At 43.6% G+C, this 26667-nt stretch overlaps 1 protein-coding gene across 2 annotated transcripts in view; it reads left to right on the plus strand.

The window, feature by feature from the left end:
- Positions 1 to 26667, plus strand: part of TMEM33 (transmembrane protein 33) — a 943213-nt gene that overhangs the window by 139946 nt on the left and 776600 nt on the right. Inside the window, exon 2 of one of the 2 annotated variants that reach the window (XM_044061509.1) lies at positions 7782 to 7876. In XM_044061509.1, the coding sequence (XP_043917444.1) occupies positions 7782 to 7876 (95 nt within the window). The remainder of the gene's footprint in view (positions 1 to 7781; positions 7877 to 26667) is intronic. The other variant, XM_044061510.1, reaches the window with a different exon arrangement.

The following is a 26667-nucleotide window of genomic DNA, read 5'->3' on the forward strand; positions in this document are numbered from 1 at the left end:
GCAGACTTGTTCTGAAAATATCCCTCGTATAGTATAATGGGATAGGGAGAGCCCTAGCACTGGTGAAAAATCTGCTGGTTCGACTCCACCTCGAGGCAGATAGCTCAACCTGTCGAGATGGATGGAGATGGACAACCAGGATCTCTAATTACGATAATCACATAACTTTAGTTTAATTTGCTTATTATGATCTTAATTATCTGGTACTTCCCAGAAGAACTTGATCTACATTTTGTTTTGTAATTCTTTAGTAAGAATTCTCTTGAAGCTGGGTATTCAGTTAATTTGAAGTTTTGGACTTGGAAGGTAGTTCACTAGCAATTTTCCCTGTGGACAGAAGGTTTTATTTTTTTGAATTGTTTAGTCTCTTTCATCCTCTGAATCTTTTACATTTCTTCTTAAAGACAGACAGGGATTTAATTTCTAATGATCGTTCCTTTATACCATAACTTTTGTGGATATTGCTCTTGATCAAACAGTTCAATTGCCTTCTTACTGTCTGATCTGAGAGTTTGTGTGTGAAAATTTATGTACTGTGGCTCCTCCTGAGAATGTACTAGGCATTTATGAAACTGCTGTATTAAGACAGACTTTTAGAAAGTCGGATAATTTTTTTCTTTTGCTCAGAACAAATTTTGATTTTTTTGTGGCCACCTGTATGTGCTGAGCATCTCTCCAATCACTGTGACTGTCATTGCTAAATCAGGCAATAACTGATATCAGCACATGCGTCGTCCAAGCAGCTGTCGCACTTTTTAAAATATTGATCTGATGTCAGTTTTCATTCTATCCTCACCTATTGGATTCAGATCCGAACTGTCTGATCCAGCTTGGCTGTTGCTAAAGCTTGCAGCAACCAAATCTCTCAGGCTTTTGTCTTACCCACAGTGCACCTCCTCCAGATACCTCAGATCTCATTTGCTGCTTCAAGCTAACAGACACGGTCTATCATCTGTCTTGAGCTGTACGACTTAGATAAGTTAAATCTTTTGTAGTTTGACTGTTTTTTCTCTCTCGAATTGCTAATTTAATAATCTTCAATCTCTCCTTGTCATATTACTATATTTCTATAGTATTTGGTCATTTTCAGATACTGTCATTATTATGTCTCCTTCCTTATGATCTGTCATAGCCTTTCTTTTACCATTTCTGCTATTTCCTCATCTTCTCTTCTTGCTAATTAAACAAAAAAAAAAACTTTGTTTATCGTACTTATTTTTTTCTCTGCGTGATTTCTGTGACTTACAGTTGTTGTTGGTGCTGTTATTGTTCATTGCTCATTATGATTGACAGTCTTGCTGGGTTTAAAAAAATGTATTGTGTGGACATAAATTGCCAGTTTCTAATGCCCACACGCTTTGTGTTTATTGGCTGGGCTCTACTCATTTACAAGAGGATTGGTCAGTTTCCCACTGTTTCAACCCCCGTGCTCTTACAGAATGTAAGAACAAGTTAATTTTGAAAGGTGTCATTCCTTCATCCTTTAGTGAAGCCATATCGGAGTCATCTCAACCTAGACCTTCTTTTTCTAAATCTTCTTTTTTCTAAATCTTCTTCTTCAAAATCTTCAAGAAAGAGAAGTCAAAAGAACCTGGTCTCAACCCTGGATCTGAAAAAATTGAGAGTGCAGAAGCATACAAATTGTATACTCATCGGAGCAAACAGTCTGAATACTACAGGATCTGACCCTGACAAAATTGCATCAGAAACATGTTAAACCATCAGATTCTACCGTATCTGGTCCGACAACAACAGAAGTTATTGAGATACCTTTACTTCCATGCACCAGATACTGCTCGTCCTTGGATCCAGTTCCTGACAGGCTCCCATCACCCTTTCTACAAAGACCGGTATCTCATTCCATTCACTGTACTAGTTCTCCCAGAAGCCTCACAGAATATGTGGAGAGAGTGGTGAGGAAGATCCTGTAGGCGCAGGGGCATGTTTTTTCCCTCTGTGCCCTACCTCTCTGGGTCAGGTTATCTGTCCTTCCACAATACCCCCCTGTGCAAATTCCTCCTCTGACACCTTCTGCTTCTTCAGAGTCCCAGGATCCTAGCTGTCTGGATCCATCAGTCTTGTAGCCAACTATTTCCAGATCATGCAATCCAAGATCCTCTCTGAGACCTCCGGTCCACTCAGATCCAGAAAGCTCTCGGAGCCGAAATTTGCCTGTTGGATCTAGGGTGCAGCATTGAACTCCAAAGTTTTCAGAGCCATCTCTGCACTTTGGAGCCTTGGCTCTGGACAGTTCGGCTCTAGCTTCCACCTCGGGGGTATTGCCATCAGAGCAGAGGGGGGCAACGATTCTGAAGCTTGCCTTCTCCGATCAGAACCCACCGCTTCTGCTCCTTCGAGCTCTGCTTTGAGGCTGCAAAGAGTTTTCTCTGCCTCGGCAGATCTGACTGAGCCTTCCCCCTCTGATTCTAGACATATTCTATTTTTTGTCTCGGCGTCAGGAGCCTCTCCACTTCTCTCCACAGGGGTATTCAGTACCAAAGACCCAAGTTCCGTCTCAGGGAATTCTGAATTCCTCTTATGGTACCTCCCCAGAGAATCCCACTGAGGAAGTGCCCAGGAAGAGGGCATGTTAAAGGAAGCACGTAGACTCCCCACAGGAGTCTTTCACTGAAGGCACAGATTTCGATGAAGGCAAAGGGGTCACCACGGTCATCTCATGAAGATGTCTCATTTGGAGACATCTTATAATTCTTAAACAGGTGGCTGGACTCCCTCCATCCCTATGTCCGAGGAATCTGTTCTCATGGAAGCCTTTGGTACTGGACCCTCTACCCCTGGGTGACTCCGCCCGCCAATGAGCTCATTGATACGATCTCTTGGCAGGTTTGGAAGTAACCTGACTCCACAGAACCCATACCTTGGAGACCAGACATGATAATGACACCACCTAAAGACAGACAGTTCTGGGGGAAATGGGTTCTAGTTGATGCCATGGTCATAGTGGTGACCACAAAGAAAGAGCTCGCTGCCGAGAGTTTCACTGTCCATCACCCCAACAGGGAGTCATGGGCTATGGACAGATTAGGCAAGTGTGTCTTTGCTTCAGCAACCTTTGCACTAAGGTCACTGAACTATTTGGCACACTTTATTGGATTCCAGAGAGATTTGACTAAAGAGTTGTCAAGTACTCTCTCAGGAGCCATTTCTGAAGAGGTTCAAGATTCTGTAACGTCTCATTTGGCAACCCTACAATCTATATCCAGCTCTTCTATGAGGTTAATTTCCAGCATAATGGAAGGAACCTCAAGAGCAGCAGGTTCTGGCATTTCCATGAGGAGACTGTACTGAATGTGGTTGTGCACCTTTGCAGAGCCATTTAAGTCCACTTTCATCAGTGCTCCTTTTGATGGAACTACACTGTTTGACCCTAAAGTAAAGGAAACACTGTCCAGGTGTGAGAAGGATGGAAAGACTTTGTCTGCCGTGGGTGTATGTTTTTTCGTCTCCATGAAGATCCTATTCCAGGAATCACTGCAGTAGCCGGAAGATGTGGTTTGTCTCAAGGTCCTTTTGAAGACACGTGGAGGAGGTTCCCCCCAATGCAGAGTAGAGAACTGCAATGGACGACTACATTCTCGTGGCAGAGGTGGCCTGCAAAACCAGGTTTTGTGAGAATCTTTCTTTGACAAACCCTATCCGCGCTCCTGAATGGAGGCCCGACTGTCCTCCTCTGGAGACAGTCTGTGGGTGTTTATCCCTGCACCAGGGAGCCTGGCTAGACTTAGTGCATAGGATTATTTCCAGAAGTTATAGAATACCCTTTTCCTTTCCATCTCCAATTCCAAGAAAAATCCTGGACGTTCAACACAGTCAGAGGGATCAAGCAGCAATTCAAATTCAAAAGCTGCTTGAAAAAAGTCATCCATGAGGTCACACCAGGCCAAATGGGATCCAGAATGGACTGGAGATCATTTTGGATCTCACCAGCCTAAGCAAATCAGTTCAGATCATTTTGGATCTCACCAGCCTAAGCAAATCAGTTCAGCAGACCAAATTCTAGATGGTCACAGTTCAGTCCATTCTACCCTTTCTGGACAAGGACAACTGGATGGGCTCTATAGATCTTCAGGACGCTTATTAGCATATAAAAATGAACAGGCGATCCAGAAAGTGCCTACACTTCTGGCTGGGAGACTGTCATTTCTAATTCAGAGTACTGCCCTTCGGACTCATCATGGCCCCCAGGGTGTTTTACCAAATGCATGGCAGTAGTAGTAGCTCACCTCAGACTGCAGGGATTTTAGGTGTTTCCCTACCCTGAACGTCTGTTTCATTTCCACTCCAACCAGGCATCAGCTCATACACGCAAGAGGTCATGTGTTCCAGACTTGCAGTCTTCTGGGGATAACCATAAACTACAACAAATCACAACTACGGCCAATTCCAGGCATTGCAGTTTATAAGAGCGCTTCTCAGTACAAAATCTGCCATCACTTCTCTACCACTACACAGAGCTCAGACAGTAAGATCCCATGTCAGGACGATTATGGTGTACCTCAATTTCAGCCCAACTGGCCCTTTAGACTGTAAGCTTGATGTCTACAGCAATAACTTTAATTCCACTAGCCAGGTTTTACATGAGGATTCTTCAGTGGATGCTGGCTTCTCAATGGTCAGTCCTTTATCAGTCAATGTTAAACCAGCTAAGAATTACATAGACATGCAAAAGAGATCAGAGTTGGTGGATTCAATCCGACCAAATACTTAAAGGATGTCCTTTCATTCCCTAGCAGCCCAAGGCCATAGTGACCACTGATGCTTCCTAGATAGGGTGGGGTGAGGGGCATTATCTGAGAAAGACATTCCAAGGCACTTGATCCTCAAAGGAGGCCAATTTGCACATAAATGTCCTGAAGATGCTAGCAATGCTTTTTGTGTTGCAGGCATTTTGGGATGCTCTTCCCTCTGGGACGATTTCAGTTCAGACAGACATGTCAGTTGTATGGTACATCAAACGAGGGGGAACCAAATCCTACCCATTCTGTCGAGAAGCTCTCAGGGTCTGGCAGTGGGCAATCTCTTCCAACCACTTTCTATTAGCAATGCACATTCCGGGGGAATCCACCGTGATAGCAGATAAACTGTGCAGGTGCATTCTTCTACCCCACAAATGGTCCCTCAACTAAGCAATGACTGATGAGATTTTCCATCGATGGGGCCAGCCTTGCTGTGACCTCTCTGCCTGTCCCCTAAACATCAAGTACAGCAACTACTTTGCCCTATTTTCTCCACAGGGAAGTCACCGAGGGATGCTCTACTCCACGATTGGCCCCTTGATCTTCTCTATGGTTATCCACCAATTCCATTGATCCCAAAATTTCTGCAGAAAGCTGCCAAGTCGAAGAGCAAAGTAGTCCTCATTGCACTCTATTGGCCTTGACAGATTTGGTTTCCCTGCCTTTGGCCTCACCTGGTTCAACCACCATGGAACCTAGATCTGACTCGGGACCTCGTGTCTCACCTGACAGGTATGACACATCCGGATATACCAATCCTCAAGCTGACTGCTTGGCTTCTCCAATTCCATTAATAGCCAGATAATCCATGCTCTTTACCTGTTTGCCATATAATTTTATCTTCCCGTAAACCCTCGACAAGAAACACTTATTCCAATAAATGGAAAATGTTTATTATTTGGGCACAACAGCACAATTTTTACCCCTTTTCAGTATCAACTGCATTTTGGTCTTTCTATCACACTTATTTCTAAATGGTGCTAGTTCTTCAACCATTAAAGTGCAACTGGCAGCAGTTTCTAATTATCACATTGGATTTAATGACTTCTCTGTAGCTCCTCACAAGTTGAGCAAGGTTTTCTTAAAAGCTGCTCTCCTTCTAAGGCCTCCTTTTAAAGATCCTACTCCTCCATGTGATTTAAATCTGATGCTGCAGTCTCTCACACAGTCCCCTTTTGAACCAGCGGTTACATGTGACCTAAAATACCTTGCATGGAAAACAATTTTCTTGGTTGCCATTACTTCTGCAAGAAGAATTTCTGAGATTCAAGCATTATTCTCTAAACCTCCAAAATTAATTTTCCATAAAGATAGTGACCTTGCGTACTAATCTGTCCTTTCTGTCGAAAGTGATGTCACAATCCAATATTAATCAAATTATTAACCTGGCAGTGTTCTTTCCTTCAGTGTTAGCAACAAAGGAGAAATATATCTTGCATTTACTGGATGTTCATAGACATTTACGCTTCTATTTGCATAGGACCAAGAAAATCAGAAAAGCTGACCAATTGTTTTATCTCATTCTCTGAACCAACTTTGGGAAAACCAGTTTCTAAGATTGCGTTGACAAATTGCATATCCTTCATTTATACTAAACATGTCATTACTCTTCCATATTACTTGAAAGCACAGTCCACTAGATCCAGGGCTACTTCCACAGTTTTTCCATCAAGAATGTCCATGGATTATACATGTGCAGCAGCAACTTGTGCTACTCCCCATACAGTTGTCACTCATTACAAGTTGGATCTGGTCTCCAGAGATAGGGCATCATTTGTTTCTATGGTGCTCAGGAATATCCTTCCTTGAGTCCACCCTGGAAACCGGTAGGTAGGGACTCTGTCACAGTAGTTGAGGACAGAATGAAAATTGACATCATCAGATAAAGAAAGTTATGTACTCACCTTAACGTTCCATCTGTGTTGTCCATTTTCATTCTTCCTCAACTCCCCTCCCACCAACAGACTTCTGGAGGAACGAGTGTTTACAGGATCCCTGTATACTTATTTTATTTCATATGATTTCTAGATATGGCTTTTCTATTAACCTTTTTCATCTTTTACTCTCTAGTAAGCAGCAAACAAGATCCGAGGTATTTTGTGAGGTGCATTGTGGGTAATGGAGTAGCTCGAGAGATTTGGCTGTCGTGAGCATTAACAACTGCCAAGTCAGATCCGATGGTTCGGATCCATCCCCAATAGTTGAGGAAGAATGAAAATGGAAAACACAGATGGAATGTTATGTTGAGTGCATAACTTTTTTTTTCTTCCCACAGCACATGCCCATAGGCACAAGATGGTTTGATGTATAATGTGTCTTAGTGAGAGACAAAAGCCCCACTTCCCTTTCGCACAGGCAGCTCTTTGTGATCTCATTTCCACCAGTTCTTCCAGCACTGAGTTTGCAACCTGGCCATGCATGCCCAGCCTCTCCCCATTGAGTGAAATGAGCAGGCATCACCTCTTCACTCCACTCCATCTCCCTGATAACTTCTTTAGCACCTAAACTTTTAATCATGCCAGGGAGGTTTGGGTCACAGTGAGAGCTTTTATCCCTTTATGCACATATTGGGTATTCTAGTTTCCAGGGAGGTAGCAGCTGGAAATTAGTGAAATTCTTAATTTGAATATTAGTGAGACCCTTGACTAAGATTGTGGGGCATGTGTAAGATGTATTTGGAAAGACTGACTCAGAACTAAAATTGTGGGGCAGGTGTAAAACGTATTAAGGAAGATTTTATTTAATATTTTACAAAACTGTAAATGTTTCTAGAACAAGTGGTGGATGTAATGGAACAGATGTGATCTTCGTTCCATTCAATGCAATCCTAGCAGTCTCTGATACATTAGGTTAGGAACAGTTTTTCAACAGAGACTCATACAGACTGTAGAGTATCATATCTGTTTTAGCTTTTTCGTAATGATCAGATTTTATAAATAATTATTAACCAACCAGTAATAATGAACTGTTTCAGCACGTGTGTAATTCATGTTGGCTTGATGCTGTCCCTTTTTCTTTTTGCAGCAGTTTTTATTGGCGAATAAACTGGATACAGCCATGTGGCTGTCTCGCTTATTTACAGTTTATTGTTCAGTGTTGTTTATCCTCCCCTTTCTTGGGTAAGTGTTACTAATTTTGTGTTTGCATGCAAGCCTGTTAAAAGAAGCACAAAATGCAGTCTACATTGTTTAAATAGTTTTGTTGTTTTTTGATTTCATGTGTAGTTGCAATGGAAACTGTGCTTAGGGAGTTTGACACCAATCTGAAAGTAAGCGAAACTAGTTTGAAAACTTACTGTGAAGAGGTAGGACTGTTAAGTCAAAAATAGGTCAGCGTTAATAATCATCTTGATAGTCAATTATATTTCTTTCTTTTTTTTTTTACAATCTCTTTATTGACTTTTCTTAAATGACATGTCCATTTAGTTCAATACCAAGAGCAACCATATCAGAAAGTAAAAAACAAAATTAGCTAGATAACAATGTTAAATACAATTAAATGTAATAGAGGGACAGGATGGTGTTATCACATGTGGTATGCAAAAAAGTTGAGAAAAATATTAAATCATTCAATAAACTATATACATATATACTGCTTGCCAGTAAAACACAACCAATATGATGACATTGTAAGTGTACTTGGTGTGTAGTGATTACTGTTGGGAAAGTATAAAATTAGGCTTGGTTATAACAAGTAGCCCAAAATTGTATTGATTATAAGTGAATGGTGGAGGGGGAGAGTTGTGGGGGACAGAGCGTAGAGAAAGAATACAGATGTCCTTCATGGATGCATCTGCAGTCATAACAACCGGGGTTGTCCTGTCGTCAGGCAGCCCTTCAGTCGGCCGGATTCCAAAGTCCGGGTCCGGCTTCGGCTGATGTCGCACTTCACCCGACGTCATCTCTGTTGGTCTTCGGGTATAAAAGCATCAGCCGACGCCATTTTCTTCAGTCTTTCTTGCCGCGTGGCGCCAAGCAGAAGCTGTTCGCAAGTGCCGGTCGGTCGGATCCAGAGATTACTTCTACCGAATACTACTTCGAAGACTTCTAAAGCTAAGTACCCCGTTGGGGACTCTTTCTTGCCTCAGCCGATGTCAGAAAAAGTTAATAATTGTTTAACCTGTGGGAAACAAATACCTCATAAAGATTTCCACTCTTACTGCCTGCCTTGCTTAGGCCCAGCCCACGACGTAGCAGCCTGTTCGTCCTGTGCTTCTTTCAACCGACGAACGCTTAGGCGTCGGTCGGAGTTTGCAGAACAGTTTTTCGGTTCTGATTTTGCGTACATTATGCCGTCGGATCCTCCGACTACGCATTCTGCCAAAAAACGCAAAGAAAAAGACCGACACTCGCGGTCCGCGGTTTCGGCCGAAACCATGGTTAAGCAAACCGCGAGTGTCTCGGTTTTGGCCGAAACCGAGAAAACTGATCAAAATACAGCTGAATCTATCTCTACAACTGAGGTCCCTGCTAACACTCTTGAATCGGCCTCAGAAATTTTACCCACTACGGTGCTTACCACTGACTTATCAGACACCATCCCCTTGGATGTCTCTACCCCAGCACGTGGTGCTGCTAGGCCTCCAGCAGCCATGTCCATTAAGGCCTTCGCCAGGGCTAAAGCAGCCAAGACTACTAAAACAGTGCCTGTTAAACCCCCCTCAACCAGGCCCTCTTCCAGTTCTCAAATGCTTACTTTGGCAGAAGATTTAATTTCATTAATTAGAGGATCTCAATCTCACCCAGACAGGGCCTCTCAGCCCCCAGAGAAGAGACCTAGGGCAGAGCCCCATGAGCCAGTGTCCTCTGATGATTCTGCTGATGAATCAGACATTACTGACCAGCCAGAGGCTCCTTTCTCCAATTTTGAAGATTCTGATGCTGAAGAATCCATTCCAGCTGCTTCCCCACCAGAAGAATTCTCCTTTGGGGAAACCTTGCATGCCATGCGAGAACAGTTCCAATGGCAGCAACAGGATTTTTCAGACTCCAGGAAAAGACTTAGGACCTTTTGCACCTTCCACAGCACAGGCCCTTAGCTATACCTCCTGTTCTCTCTGTGGTGGATGATGCTTTCAATGATGTCTGCTCCGCTCCAGATTCTTTACCCCCAGCCCCTGCCAAACCAGACAGATTTTACAGGGTGCCAGATACTCATCACCACCTTTACAAGGCCCCTCTTGCAGACCCGAAACTATTTCCCAGGGTCCCAAGGCAGTAGCGCGACCACAGCTAAAACCCTGTTCCTTCTGAAAGGGAAGCAAGGTCATTAGACAGATGGGGTAAAAGGTTTACACTTCAGCCACTCTCTCAGCTAGAGCTTTAAACTGTCAGTTTCACATGATACAATACCAAGAGTTTATGCTTGATCAGTTAACTAAAAGCTAACCACTGATGAATCTCTTGATAAGAAATATGTATTAGAAATGGTAAATAACATACAGCAAGTTAGTAACCACTCTTTAAAATGTGGCTATGATGCACTGGAGGCTTCATTTAGATCAGCCATGACTGGCACTGTAATTAGAAGGCATGCATGGCTAAAGGAGCAAGCTTTACCGGATCATGTTAAATCTAAATTGCTAGATGCTCCTATGGATAAAACAAGTTTGTTTGGTACACCTGCCCAGCAGGTTATGAAGAAAATGGAAGAAAAGGCAAAATCAGTCCAGACAGTTAAAGATTTCTTGCAGGTTCAACCCCAAGGTTTAGCAGGAACTGGCCTGCCAAAGTTGGTCCTTTCCTGACTCCACAAGACCTCAAAGGGGCAGGAATAGACGTTCCAGAGGCAGAAACCAATCCAGAGGAGGTGCCTACAGAGGACGACAGTGGCAAGGTAACAACAGAGGCACAGACTCAACACCTGCCACTACATCAACACAGCCACAGTGACTTAATCCTAAACCCGCCTACCAGGGAACAGATAGCAGCTCCTCTAGGCGGAAAGCTAACCTTATTTTCAAAAAAACTGGCACCACATAACAAAGGACAAGTGGATTTTACGAACCATAGATCAAGGTTACCGGTTCCACTTCCACACTTTACCAGACAAAAGAGGAATGCCAAATCTACCTCCAAATCAAAAGGCAGAGGCTCTACAACAGATAATGGAGTTAGCAAACATGAGAGCTGTGGAGAAAGTGCCAACAGCAGAGCAAGGAAAGGGTTCTACTCCAGACTATTCCTAGTTCCAAGAAAGGAAAAAGTTGGAGACCAATTCTAGACCTGTCCACCCTGAATACTTACATCATTGTCCCAAAATTCAAAATGCTGACCCTACAGCAACTTCTTCCCATGCTGGGCAAGGAGTGTTGGCTGGTAACTCTAGATCTCAAGGAGGCATACCTGCACGTCCCCATTCGACCAATCTGCAGAAGATACCTCAGATTTCTTGCAGGATCAGAGCACTATCAATTCTCAGCATTGCCCTTTGGCTTATCTACTGCCCAGAGTATTCACAAAATGCCTGGCATCAGTAATCGCCCATTGCAGACTACAGGGAATTCAAATTTATCCATACCTGGACGACTGCCTGATACAAGGAGACAACAAAAGCAAGCTGACAACAGATTTACAAAGGGTCATTTACTTGCTTCAAGCACTGGGATACACAGTCAGTTTACAAAAGTCAAGACTGATACCATCCCAGACAAGGACTTTCCTGGGAGCGGAATTGGACACAGTAAGACAAATGGCATTCCTAACTACAGAAAAACAAAAGAACTCCCTCTTTACTTCTTGGCACTAACAAAACTGAACAAGTTAACAGCAAGAAGGGTACTGCAGGCCTTGGGTTTCATGGCATCATGCATAATCTTGGTTCCATTTGCCAGACTACATATGAGAAAACTACAGTGGTACCTAAAGAATTTATGGTCCCAACACAGACACAGCCTAGAAACGGAAATCCCACTAATACCATGCTTAAAACAGGAGTTCCTATGGTGGGCTCAGGCATGCCAGTCAAACCCAGGCCTGCCCTTTCGCAAGGGTCAAGCAAGCCAGACCATCACAACAGATGCTTCAGACCTAGGATGGGGGCCGCATATGCTGGACAAATGCGTACAAGGATTGTGGACACAGGACCAACTTCACCTGCACATCAACCTAAAAGAAATGCTGGCAGTAAAACTGGCAATCCAAAAGTTCAGACCATTTCTCAAGGAGGACCACTTGATGATAAGGACAGACAACACCACAGTCATGTGGTACATCAACAAACAGGGAGGCACTCATTCTTACCCCCTATGCAGAATGACTTTGGAGCTGTGGACCCTGGCACTCAGCTACAACATCCAGTTACAGGCAATATTTGTGCCAGGAAAAGAAAACTCTCTAGCAGATATGTTAAGCAGGACCACATCGGATGCCCACGAATGGCAGCTGCACCCGGATATCTTCAAGACCATCTCAAGAAATGGGGAATGCCTCCGATAGATCTATTCGCATCACCTCTCAATCACCAGCTCAAAAATTCTGCACAAGGACATTCCACCCACTAGCATGGAAAGTGGACTCGCTCTCCTTCAGCTGGAAAGGCCTAACAGCATATGCATTCCCACCTCTTCCCTTGATACACAAAGTACTACTAAAAATCAAGGAGGAACGTCCAAGGATAATCCTGATAGCTCCAAACTGGCCAAGACAGCATTGGTACCCACTGCTGAGGAGCATGTCTCGAACAATATGTGGCCAATACCCTGATGCCTTTGATGCTAACTCAGAACAACTTCAGCACCATGCATCCAAACCTAAAAACGCTGCAACTGACTGCATGGAACATCACATAGCAGCTGCTAATACAGAACTTTCACAAAGAGTTAAGGACATTATTCTTGAAGCACGCAGGCCTTCAACTAGAAGGAATTATGCTGGGAAATGGAAAAGGTTTGTCATTTGGAGTTCTGAAAGAGGAAAAGATGTATCAAACATAGATATGCCTAACATTCTGGAGTATCTGGCGAACTACTTCATTCAGGCCTGTCCTACTCCTCCATCAAGATTCATGCATCAGCTATTTCTGCAGAATACAGCCTTGATGCCCCTGTTGTTTCACACCCTTTGCTCAGGCAGTTCCTCAGAGGAATCAAGAATGTAAAACCTCCAAGGAAACCACCATTGCCAGCTTGGGACTTGAACTTTGTGCTAGAAAAATTGACACTATCACCTTTTGAACCAGCAGCAACAGCAGACCTACAACACCTGTCATGGAAAACTGCTTTCCTACTGGCAATTACTTCAGCAAGGAGGGTTTCAGAACTACAGGCCTTAATGGCAGTGCAACCCTTTCTAATCTTCCACCAAGATAGAGTATCCATGAGGACTAATCCTACATTTATGCCTAAGGTGGTATCCAGAGTGTCTTTAAACCAGGCAATCCACCTACCTACCTTCTTTCCCAACCCACAAAACAGAGGGGAAAGAATACTGCATACCTTGGATGTACATAGACAGCTACGCTACTACTTGGACAGAACAAAAATAGCAGAAAGACTGACCAACTTTTCGTAGCCTATGCAACAGGAAGGGAAGGAAAAGCTATTTCCAAACAGACAATCTCCAAATGGATAGGAAATTGCATACGATTCTGTTACTCCTTCCATGGAAAACCAATTCCACAGAACATAAGACCTCATTCTACAAGGGCAACAGCCACTACCACAGCCTTCTTACGAGGAGTGGCAACCAAAGACATTATTGAGGCGGCTACTTGGACCTCCGTGCATACATTTGCCAAGCATTATAATTTACCTCTATATTCCAGATCCCGAGCAGGGTTTGCCACTGCTGTTCTGCAAGGGATCCTAAACACACCATAATCTACTTTTATCCTCCTCCCTAGTTGGCTATGGTATTCTACCCAGTTGTTATGACTGCAGATGCATCCATGAAGGACATAGTACAGTTTTGTACCTACCATAAATGTAGATGTCCGAATTGGATAGCATCTGCAGTCAGGATTACCTCCCTCCTCCGCCTCTCTGGTACTCCTAGGGTGTTTACCCTTCTAATAGCTAGCTAGTGCGGGGATTTCTTTCATGGTGTATTTGTTTGTATTTATGTACATACATGCTTATTTTTGTGTTTACCTCTATCTTTTGGAAACATTGGCATCTATCCAAAATTTTTAGCCTTCTATAGGGCTTCTGGCATCTGGGGCAAGAAACACTGAAGAAAATGGCGTCGGCTGATGCTTTTATACCCGAAGACCAACAGAGATGACGTCGGGTGAAGTGCGACATCAGCCGAAGCCGGACCCGGACTTTGGAATCCGGCCGACTGAAGGGCTGCCTGACGACAGGACAACCCCGGTTGTTATGACTGCAGATGCTATCCAATTCAGACATCTACATTTATGGTAGGTACAAAACTGTACTTTTTATTCTTTAATAATTAGATATTGGTAGGAGTCAGTGGGTATTATCTGAAGATATGATCCATTAGCAAGTTCCAAAATTCAACAAAATGTTTGTTTCATTTTTGAGTATGCATTACAAATCTTTGTCCTGTTATGTGTCTAATAGCTATTTGTCTAAATCCATTCCAATACAGCTGAGTTCTGTCTTTCCGGTTGAGTGTAATATAATATAGCAATAACCCACGCCTGGGTGTGGGTAATGTGGGATTTAACCACGGTTGGCGTGGTTTGGTCCCGAGGGCGAAGCTCGAGGGACCAAACAAAGACAACCGTGGTTAAATCCCGCATTACCCACACCCAGAAGTGGGTTATTGCTATTATACAATGACATTATTTAAGAAAATAAATAATTACTTTTCTTAAATAATGGCATTGTATGATGCCTCTTTGCTGCCCTTCCGCAGCTGTCTTGTATTCCGCGGCAGTTCTGATGTACTGCGCATGCCTACGCAGTACATCAGAGCTGTGGGCAAAAGCAACGGAGAACGCAAGATTTCCGTTGCTTTTACTTCTCGCTATGTTAAATGGGTTTAACATGGCGAGACAGCTTTAAAATAAGCAACGGAGATCTCCGTTACTTATTTTAAAGCTGTCTCGCTATGTTAAACCCATTTAATATAGTGAGACTTTAAAGCAACGGAGATCGCAAGATCTCCGTTGCTTTTTACACACTGTGTCGCTATGTTAAAGGAGTTTAACATAGCGAGACAGCTTAAAAAAAAGCAACGGAGTTCTGCGTTGCTTTTTTTAAACCTGTATCGCTCTGTTAAACTCTTTTAACATAGCGAGACAGTGTTTTATACTAACGGAAAAAGTCCGGGCGACCGGACCTTTTTCCGTTAGTATATTGAGGGATTTACAATGGGCATGCTGGTTGGGCTGGTCAGTCAGCGTGCACGTTTTAGAGGAGGAATTGTATAATATTTTATAAGTGTGAATAGTGTAATTAATATTCTTTCTTGTTGTTTCTTTAGCTTCACAGGAGGAACATGTAATAGGGCAAATTTCCAGGACAATGTAGATTTCTCGGGTCTATATTAAATTAGTGAAAGCTTAAAAAAGTGAATGCTGATTTATCGACTCCATGTAAGCGAAAGGTTACAATCCCGAACACTTAGAACAGCAATATTTTTCCCCCCAGGGAAAAAAATCGCTATTCCAAAAAAGAAAAAAAAACTTTAAAAACATTACATAAATTTGGGGGCTGTGCCCACCACACACCCCGACGAGGGGCTTTGCACCCTACTTAGATATACCAACTCCGAGATCGCACTACAGTGACGAAAACGACAAAATAACGAAGGTGGCCAAGCGATTTCTTTCCCAGGGAAAGAATTTGCTGCCATTTCGGTATTTTGCCGTTTCATGCTTTCAAGTTCAATCAAGACGCATTTGAAATAATGCGTCTTCGATCATATAATAGGGAGCAGATTTCTCATATCCCATTTTGCTTAATCTGACTTTAAGTGAACACCAGAGTTTGTATGAGCATTTACAGCTCCAGAATATATGAAGTAGGTCAGCATTCTGGCTATCACAATTCTTGGACAAAAATAGTTTGAAGAACATGAAGTTACATAAAATTATATTTCTTATTGCGAAATTGTGCATGGGGTAAAGCTGCAGTCATGTCAACTACATAATTGTGGATCTGAGTAGAGGGTTATCCATTTTAGTAACCTCCTAGACTGGTGCTGCAGGCTTTAGGACTCCTTAGCAGGGAAAACATGAACTGGTTTCCTGGAGCCCCTCCCCTTCCTGTCATGCATTCTGTATTACCCTCCATTTCTTTGTCAATCTTCATGAATGCTCAGAGAAGAGCATCTTGAGACTGCCTTGTTGTTTATTGCTCAGATTTTGTCACATCTTTGTGTAAACTATACTAGATTTCTTTTATTCTTTTCTGTTATTTTCTTTTTCAGTTTCTTGACAGAAAATTTATCTGCAATTCTTTCTTTGCCTTTGGGCGCATAGGCTGTTCTTCCTTGTAATGCTACAACAGCTTTTGAGAAATTCTGCATTTAGTTGGGCTGTCCTACCTGCTGACAAGCACACACATTTGTTTATACTGTTTTGAGGAACACCTATTTCTTGCTGCCCCTTTTGCTTGGGATTTCAGCAGGTTCAATATATCCTCAGTCTTTTCAGACTTTTCTAGTCTTAAAGGTCTTGTGCAAAATTTTTTATTTCATTTCTTAATGAAAGTTTTCAAAAGCATGAATATGTAATATATATAATATATGGAGCTTTTCTCCCTGGGCCACTGCTGAACATGGGCACCTACCCAATTGGACTTTCCAGGCAATCAAATGTCAGTGAATAACTAAATGTATTACACACACAAGCACTGTCAGCAACTCAAGTGGAAAGTCAGTCCAGTCAACTTTATATTGTAGAACAGCCCTACATTTCTACAGCTGCTGCCCTTCCTAAAAGAATATTCAGCCTTGTCTGCATTTTTTTTTTTTTTTGCCTTCAGTTACTACCATGCTGTTTTTACATAAAACCCCTTTAAGGGCTTTTTACTTTAAAGCATGTAGTTAAACGTCCAACATTGATGGTGAGTGGTGAGTCTCTCAATCTAGACAGTTCTCTTTAACCCCCTCCAGAATATTTTAGGCTAGGCACACCCAGAATTTCTTCATTCTTCAGTTTACATTGGTATTATTTATGGCAAAATGGCTGAATCTGGTCAAAGAATTTAGGGAGGATCAAAAGTCCCCCGCAGTAGCAGATTTGGGGGTACTAGGGGAGTTTAATTCTCTCCAGTGCCCCTTGGCTTCATGTTTGGCCACAGACATATTTTTTTTAAACACCTTTATTAAATTATCACTTGTGACATAGGCACATTTACAAGTAACCAAACTGTATTAAGAAGTTAAAATGAACAAATAATGTGAAGATGTTCGTGTTACACTGCTGCAGTTATTGCACTTGGGTTATCCTGCTGTCAGGCGGTTCCCCAGTCGGCCTGAGTTCCAAAGTCCTGGTCCAGCGTCGGTTGCTGTCACCTCCTCCCTGACGTCAGTGCGACAGGGGTATATAAGATGCAGCCGACGCCATTATCTTCAGTCTTTCTTGCTGCGCGGTGCCCGAAGCAAATTCGCAAGTGCCGATCGGCCATCTCCTGAGATTTTCATTCCGAATCCAGAACCGAAGTCTTCTACAAAGCTAAGTACCCCGTTGGGGAAACTTTTTCTTGCCTCAGACTGATGTCAGTAAATGTTAATAACTGTTTTTCTTGTGGGAAGCAAATACCTCATATGGATTTCCACTCTTATTGTATCCCATGCTTAGGCCCAGACCACGACGTCACTGGTTGTCGGTTTTGTGCTAGGTTTAACAAGCGCACTATTAAACGTCGGTTTGATTTTGCCCGACATCATTTTGGTAGAAAAATTCAATTATACCATGCCGTCGGAACTTCCGACGACCGGAATACATAAAAAGCGCAAAGACAAGGATAGGCATCCGAGGCCCAAAACTGACGACAAAGCCTCTTCTAGGCCAGTCGCCAGTTCTCCGGATTTCAGCGAGTCGCCTTCTCAGCCCCTGACGACCGCTTCTGTAGAACCATAGGCCGCCTCTGACTCCCACGTGGAGATGGCTGGGCCTTCGGACACGCAAGTTATTCAGCCTACCGAAACAAACCCATCAGAGGGATCCGGAGTAGCTGAGCTACCCGCAGCTTCAGAGGTTGTCTTCAGACCTAATCAGTTAAGCATTAAACCCTCTGCTTAAGTCTAAGCCTCCTTTGAAATCAAAGAAACAGATACAGCATTCCCCAGGACAGGCCTCCATGCCTAAGAAACAAATGCTCAAAATGGCCGAAGACCTAATCACTCTGATCAGGGGGTCCCATCCCCCTCCTGATAAAAGGCCTAGACAGGATGCAGACTATGATTCATCCGACCAGATGCCCATCTCTTCAGATTCATCCTCAGACCTAGGATATTCCTTACCCCCTTATGAGGATTCTGATGCTGAGGAATCAATTCCATCAGCCTCACCGCCTGAGGACTACTCCTTTGGGGAAACCTTACATACCATGAGGGAGCATTTCCATTGGGAAGGCCAGGATTACTCAGAATCCAAGAAAAGGCTCGGAGACTTCCTTTTATTACCTCAACACAGACCCCTTGCTATTCCGCCAGTGTTAGATATTGTGGATGATGTGTATACTGAATTCAGCTTAAATCCTGATTCCTTACCTCCAGCCCCTGTTAAACCTGACAGATACTACAGAGTCCCTGATCCACACAAATTTCTGTATAAAAGCCCTGTAGCTGACCCTGAAACTATTTCTCAGGGACCCAAAGGGATTAAGGCCTCATCAGCCAAAAACCCAGTTCCCTCTGACAGAGATTCCAGAGCATTAGACAGATGGGGAAAGAAAGTATATACGTCTGCAACTTTAGCAATGAGAGCCTTAAATTGCCAGTTTCACATGCTAAAATATCAGCAATTTTTGCTGTCTCAGTTGAAACAAAAAATGCTTCCAGATTCCAATTCTCCTAATTTTAAAGAAATGCAGGATTTATTGCATGCAGCTGAACAAGTGGGAAAGCATACTTTGCAATGTGGTTTTGATTCTTTAGAGGCCTCTTGCAGAGCAGCAGTTATAGGCTCTGTCATTAGAAGACATGCTTGGTTAAAAGAACATATGTTACCAGATCATGTTAAAGCAAAATTATTGGATGCACCGTTGCAGCAGGATGTGTTATTTGGAGTTAAGGCAGAAGAGGTATTAAAGAAAATGAAGGATAAGGCAAAGTCTGTGCAAACGGTGAAGAATTTCTTACAGGTTCAGCCTCCTAGATTTAGCAGAAATTGGCCAACTAAGAATTGGTCCTTTCCAATTACAGACAGACCTCAAAGGGGAAGATACAGACATCCAAGATGTAGAGGTCAACCACAAGGTTCTTCAAGGCCTCGACAATGGGTTGCATCAGGCCAGAAAAAAGGGGAAGACAGGCCCCAACCATATAAAAAGCAGCCCCAATGACTTCCTACCACAGCTGCCAAACAAATCTCTCTTGGCAGCCCCCTTGGGAGGAAAACTGGCACTTTTCTATCACAAGTGGCATATGATCACCAAAGGCAAATGGGTTCTCAACATTGTATCTCAAGGTTACGTTCCACTTTCACACACTGCCAAGGTTAAAAGGAATGCCAAATCTGCCACCAAATCAATGGGCAGAGGCTCAAAAACAAATTACAGCACTCAAAGGTATGAGAGCTATTCAAAAGGTATCATAACAGGAGCAAGGACAAGGATTTTACTCAAGACTCTTTCTGGTTCCAAGAAAGGACAAAGCCTGGAGGCCCATTCTGGATCTTTCTTCTCTAAACACTTACCTGGAGGTTCCGAAATTCAAAATGTTGATGCTACAGCAGCTTCTTCCCATGCTGGGCAAGAAAGCTTGGCTCGTTACCTTGGACCTCAAGGAGGCATACCTGCATGTACCTGTCAGACAAAACTGCAGAAGATACCTCAGAGTCATAGCTGGTTCAATGCACTACCAATTCTCTGCACTGCCCTTTGGCTTATCTACTGCGCCCAGGGTCTTCACAAAGTGCATGGCACCAGTAATTGCATTTTGCAGACAGAAAGGAATTCAAATTTATCCATACCTGGACGACTGCCTTATTCAAGCAAAAACATTCTTCTAAAGCATCTGGCGTTTGTAAAAAAGTTAAGTTGCCTGGGGTACACAATAAACGAAAAGAAATCAAAACTATTGCCCTCACAAGAGATTATATTCCTGGGTGCCAGCTTGAACATAACGGCCCAGATGGCTTATCTCACGCCAGACAAGCAAGGACAACTGTCTCAATACTTTCAATTGATGGCAACAAAGACCCAACTCCCTGCAAGAAAAATTCTGCAGGCCTTGGGTTACATGGCATCTTGCGTACTACTAATTCCATATGCCAGAATGCATATGAGGAAACTACAGTGGTACCTAAAGAATGTATGGTCTCAACACTGTCAAAGTTTGGAAACAGTTATACCACTAATTCCTTGCCTTCAACAGGAGTTTCAGTGGTGGGCTCAAGCTTGTCACCTCAACAAGGGACAGCCTTTCACACAACCCACAGCCAGGCAAACACTGACAAAAGATGCATCGGATTACGCCTGGGGAGCACACATGGCAGGCAAATGTATTCAGGGAAAGTGACCCGCAGAACAAAGGCATCTTCACATCAATCAAAAAGAGATACTAGCTATACAAAATGCCCTTATAGCTTTCAAGGACCTACTGCATCCAGGACAACTACTACTAAAGACAGACAACACCACAGTTATGTGGTACATAAACAAGCAAGGGGGCACTCACTCCTACCCCCTCTGCAGACAAGCCATGACCTTGTGGAACACAGCTATAAACTATCAAGTTCATCTGCAAGCACAATTCCTGCCAGGAGAGAAAAACACACTAGCAGACGACTTAAGCAGAAACATCATGTATCACCACGAATGGGAATTGAATCCAGAAATATTCAGAATGATAACACAGAAATGGTGGAGCCCGGACATCTGTTTGCATCCCCAATTAACTGCCAGCTACAAAAATTCTGCACAAGGAGTTACCATCCACAAGCATGGAAAGTGGATGCCCTCTCATTCAGCTGGGAGAACCTACAAGTATACGCTTTCCCACCACTACCTTTCCTGCCAAAGGTACTCATAAACGCCAGGCAAGAAGAGCCAAAGATGATCCTGATTGCACCAGACTGGCCATGCCAGCACTGGTACCCAATCTTAAAGAGCTTAGCACAAGAACCACCCTGGATTTTGCCTCAAATCCCACATCTACTGTCTCAGCACAACAATCAAATACTACACAGCCAGCTACAGACCTTAAACCTAGCTGCATGGAAGATTCCTTAGTCAAGCAAACAATACCTCTCTCCAAAGATGTTATGGATGTCATTCTGGAGGCCAGAAGGCCTAGTACCAGGAAAGCCTATTCGGATAAATGGAAAAGATTCTGTGCCTGGAACCAAGCTCACAGCCTTGACCCTCTTGTCCCAAACATTCCTCAGATACTACAATACCTAACTGAGATGCTGGACAAAGGCCTCTCCTTCTCATCCATCAAGATCCACGCCTCTGCCATATCTGCTCATTACAACACTGATCCACCAATTTTCTCTAATCCTCTGTTAAAACAGTACCTCAGAGGGGCTAAAAACATAAGACTGCCCCGTAGAGCACCTACTCCAACTTGGGACCTCAACTTTGTTTTGGAAAAATTAACTTTACCTCCTTTTGAGCCAGCTAACACAGCAGAATTAAAATATATCTCTTGGAAAACTGCTCTGCTCCTGGCAATAGCATCAGCATGAAGAGTTTCAAAATTACAGGCACTAATGGCAGTGGAACCTTTCCTCATTTTCCACCAGGACAGGGTATCTTTAAGAACTAACCCTACTTTTATGCCAAAGGTGGTATCCAGTGTGGCTCTAAACCAAACTATTCACTTGCCAACTTTTTATCCAAAACCACAGAATAAAGGGGAGAGACTACTGCATTCTTTGGACATTCCCAGGCAGTTATGCTTCTACTTGGACAAAACCAAAACAATTATTGGTAGCATATGCTGCAGGAGCACAGGGAAAAGCCATTTCAAAACAGACTATTTCAAAATGGATAGGACATTGTATACGTTTCTACTATACACACCATGGGAAACCTGTACCTAGCAGCATTAGATCTCACTCCACCAGGGCAACAGCCACTTCAGCTGCCTTCCTCAGAGGAGTACCTACCAAGGATATTTTAGAAGCAGCAACTTGGAGTTCTGTACATACCTTCACCAAGCATTACCATCTGCCTCTATACTCTAAATCCAGAGCTGGCTTCGCCACTGCACTGCTGCAGGGCCATATAGCCACCCCTAATGCCTTATAGAACCAGTCAGCCACCCTACCTCAGCTTTGGGATTCCACCCAAGTGTAATGACTGCAGCAGTGTAACACGATGAACATAGTACAGTTTTGTACCTACCATAAATGTAGATGTTCGAGTGTATACACTGCTGCAGTCCAGGTTACCCTCCCTCCTTCCCCTCTTACTTGCTGGTACATACCTATGTCTTCTACCCTTTACTACCTATGGGGAGTATTTGCTGGTAGCTCTAAGTTGTTGTTTGCTTTTCTTATGTATGTTTTATTAGCAATTTGAATTGCCTACCTATGTAGAGGCACCTGACATCTGGGGCAAGAAAAACTGAAGAAAATGGTGTCGGCTGCATCTTATATACCCGTCGCACTAATGTCAGGGAGGAGGCGACAGCAACCAACGCCGGACCAGGACTTTGGAACTCAGGCCGACTGGAGAACCGCCTGACGGCAGGATAACCCAAATGTAATGACTGCAGCAGTGTATACACTCGAACATCTACATTTATGGTAGGTACAAAACTGTACTTTGTTCTATCTTCAAACCAGGAAATTGTTAATAAACCAATAAACCACAAAAAAGGAGGAACCAAGAAGTGCACCAAACAGCAGTCCACAGCACGATACTGTCAGTGTAAACACTGCCTAAGCAACAGTCCCAGCTTATGAAAAAAATATTTATTGAAGCGCTTTTCGAATGCCTTCCTAGGCAAACGTCTTCAGAAACTAATGAGTGACTCTACATCTGCTTTAAATAGGTCACACTATTTAAAGCAGATGTAGTCACCCATTAGTTTCTGAAGAAGTTTGCCTAGGAAGGCATTCGAAAAGCGCTTCAATAAATATTTTTTCATAAGCTGGGACTGTTGCTTAGGCAGTGTTTACACTGACAGTATCGTGCTGTGGACTGCTGTTTGGTGTACTTCTTGGTTCCTCCTTTGTTCTATCTTGCTGTCCATTCTTCACTGATGGGTTCGGAGCCGATCCCTCGGCTCCGAGTCAGCCTATTGCAAAGCTCAAGGTCTTCAAATAGCTCGAGGCCAAGTCCCTATCCCATGATGCACCTAGAGTTACCTCAGATCTAGTTTGCCGCTGTAACAAATCGAAGGTTCTCGTTAGCTCGCGCCAGTAAAACATTTTCATATATTTCTTACTTGTATTGATATCTAGATAATTTTAGGTAGTTTTAGATAGTTTTATAAAGCTCTTATAGCTTATTTGTGTGTTTACCTATATTGTATTCCCTTCCCTTAGTTGGCCTCTTGTTTTTAGGCCTAGTTTAAAGACTTTCTGATTACTTAGAGTGTGCTTAGTCTGTGACCTTTTGTCACAACTTGTACAAAACTTTACATAGGTTTCTTATTTAGAGTGCATTTAAAATAGTTAGATAATACTATAGTCTGCTTAGCATTACAAATTCCGTGCTTTAGACAGAGCTTTTTCTCGTCACTTTCATATTTAGATAGTTATTTGCTGTGTGGGTGTTACTTCATTTTCTAAAGAGCTTTGGTTTGATAATTACTGTTAAGCATTTTTTATAGTTGACAGTAATTTTCTATCTGATTATTGTTTAGAGTGTATTTAGTTAGATAAGGTTTAGCGTGCGTCTTGTAGCAGCTATCCTTTTCTCACAGTATAGTCTGCTTATCATTAAAATTGTGGGCCTTAGATTTCTTTACTGTCAATTTAATATTTAGATTATTATTGGTCAGTGTGTGTGTCACTTAGTCTGAATTTTCTAAAGGTCTTTTTGTTTGATAATTACTGTTAAGGATTTTTTTGTAGTTGACAGTAATTTTCTGATATAATAATGGCTGACCAAAATAAGCATCCCAAGTCAGGCTTTAAAAAGTGCCTTAAATGTGGCCAAAAGATGTCTGTAACTGACAGCCATGTCAATTGGGTGTACTGTTTAGGAGCTCTGCATTTACAGGATAGCTGCTCCATATGCCATTATTTCTCCTCCAGAGTCCTACAGGAGAGAAAAAGGAAATTGATAGACAGAGGTTTGTTGAAACCCTCCTTCCAAGAAGCTTTGAGTGACCAAGATGGATCCAGCAAGTCCTCAAAGTCTTCTAAGACTTCCGAGTAAAATAAAATCAAAGAAATCTTAGACTTCGGCTCCACAGACATCGGAACCAACAGTCTTCTCTTTTTTGGAGCCGGTCCCCAGTCCTGGAACCGGTATCCGAAATTCCTAAGAGTTCTTTATTACAATCAATCGGTACCACCTTCGGTCTGTTCATCACAGTCCTCTATTAGCCTTTCTGATCTGGATGTGGATCATGTGGTGCAGAAGCTGTTACAGGCACCGGCCTTTACAAAAATTTTATCGGCTCCAACCCAACTGGCTTTGGAGCCGAAGACTCTTATACCAGCTAAAACTGTTCCTCCTCCGAGCCATACTGGTCCGTCAGAGCCGGAGGAGTCAGACTTGTTGATTTTGGAACTTTTGGAGCCGACGCCTGCTCCAGTGACTTCGGCTCCATTCACTCTGACATCCTCGGTGTCGATCGAGGACTCTAGGAGCCGGCACTCTCTCTGGTCAGGTCCGGGGAGGATAGTCTGAATGACTTGTTGGTTCCAACTCTACCTCTCGGGGCTTCTGCTCGGATGAGCTCAGCTCCTACTTCTGGCTCGTAGTCCGCTGTTCCGGTGCCGGGGATATTGACTGTTTCCTCGGATCCATCGGTTCCCTTGCATCAGAGCAGAGGTGCCTTCGATGCCATGAGGAGAGTTATGTCTCCTAAGACATCCTCGACTTCAGGTCCGACTTCCTCCTCCCCTAAAGCGCCTGTGTCTGCTTCTGCCTCATAGATCCTGACCAAGCGTAGAGACCCAGAGCCTCAGGAAGCCCCATTGGGTGGCCCTTGCTCTTCCGAGACCTCACCAGAAGCTCCCACTGATGAAGTTCCCAGGAAGAGAGTTTGTAAAAGGAAACATCTAGACTCCCCCGAGGAGTCCCTAACATCTGATACTGACTTGGATGAGTCAGAAGGGTTCCCACGGTCCCCCTCTGAGGATATCTCATTTGCTGAGATACTTGAAATCCTTAGGCAGAGGGGTGACTGGCAGCCCAAAAACCCTACTGAGGACATCTGTTCTCCTGAAAGCTTTCAGGTCACAGCCCTCCACCTCTTGGGTGTCTCCGCCATTCGATGAGCTTATGCAGCTGGTCTCGCAAAGGGCGTGGGCATCTCAGGATACTATGGAGCCTGCCCCTAGGATGTCTAATAAGTTTACATCTGCCCCCCAGGATAAATCTTTCTTGACAAAAGGTGTGCCAGTTGATGCCATGGTGGTGGTGGCAGCAGCAGCAAATGTTTAGGTCAGCGACCTTTGCACTCTTCGCTTAACTATTTAACCCATTTTGCAAGAAAATAAAGAGATCTCCTTAAAGAGCTTGGAGATACTCTTCAGGGTACAGTATCTATAGGAGCTACAGACAAAGTTGCCTCCCAGCTTGCTACCCTCAACTGTATAGTGAACTTGTTCATGCGCCTCATTTCATGTGCAGCTGATGGAATGAGTAGGGCAGCGGGTACAGGAGTTGCTCTTAAGAGACACTCCTGGATGCGCTTGTGTTCCTTCGTGGAGCCCTTCAAGTCATTCTTTATGAATATTCACTTTGATGACTCGTCCCTTTTTGGGCCCAAAGTTAAGGAAACTTTGACCAGGTGTGAGTAAGACAGAAAGACTCTGTCTGCCGTCAGAGTCAGTTTTTCCACCCCTACCAGACCCTACCCCAAGGGTCGAAAGAGAGGAAAAATGTGGTTCCAAAAAGCCCAAGGAGCCTTTCAGGACACGTGTGGTCAACCCCCCCTCCAGGGGCAGAGGAGGGGGCAGTAATGGAAGATGCCACCCTCGCTGCAGTGGGGGTCCACAAAACCAGGGCGACAGAGATCACTTCTTTGGGAAGCCCTACCAGCGCTCCTGAAAGGAGGCCCACTGTCCTGCTCTGGAAGCAGTCGGGGGGGGGGGTCGCTTATCTTTGTACCCAGACGCCTGGCTCAAAATAACAAAAGACAGCTGGGTACAAAATATCATTTCCAGAGGATACTTCATCCCATTTGCCACACCTCCTCCACTGACAAGAAAAATCCCGGATGTTCCACCCAGTTACAGGGAACAAGCAACAGTAGAGGTCCAAACGTTGCTAAGAAAGTCATCCAGCCAGTCCCAGCAGTCCAGACAGGATCCGGAACTTGTTCAAGATTATTTTTAGTTCCAAAAAAGACAGGGGGCTGGAGACCTATATTGGATCTCAGCAGACTGAACAAATCTGTAAAGAAAGAGAAGTTTTGGGTGGTCACGCTTCAGTCAATACTTCCCTTCTTAGGGAAAGACAATTGGATGTGCTCGACAGATCTCCAAGATGGGTACTACCACATAAAAATGGCCAGGCCATCCAGGGATCATCTGCGCTTCCAGCTGGGAGCCAATTATTACCAGTTTTGAGCCCTGCCCTTTGGTCTCACTACAGCCCCCAGAGTGTTCACCAAATGCATGGCAGTGGTCACGGCTCACCTGAGATGCTTAGGATTCCAGGAGTTTCCGTACCTAGACGATTGGCTCCTTACCGCCA

This window comes from Protopterus annectens, chromosome 2.part0 (assembly GCF_019279795.1).
Source record: "Protopterus annectens isolate FY-2018-M chromosome 2.part0, PAN1.0, whole genome shotgun sequence".
NCBI lineage: Eukaryota > Metazoa > Chordata > Ceratodontiformes > Protopteridae > Protopterus > Protopterus annectens.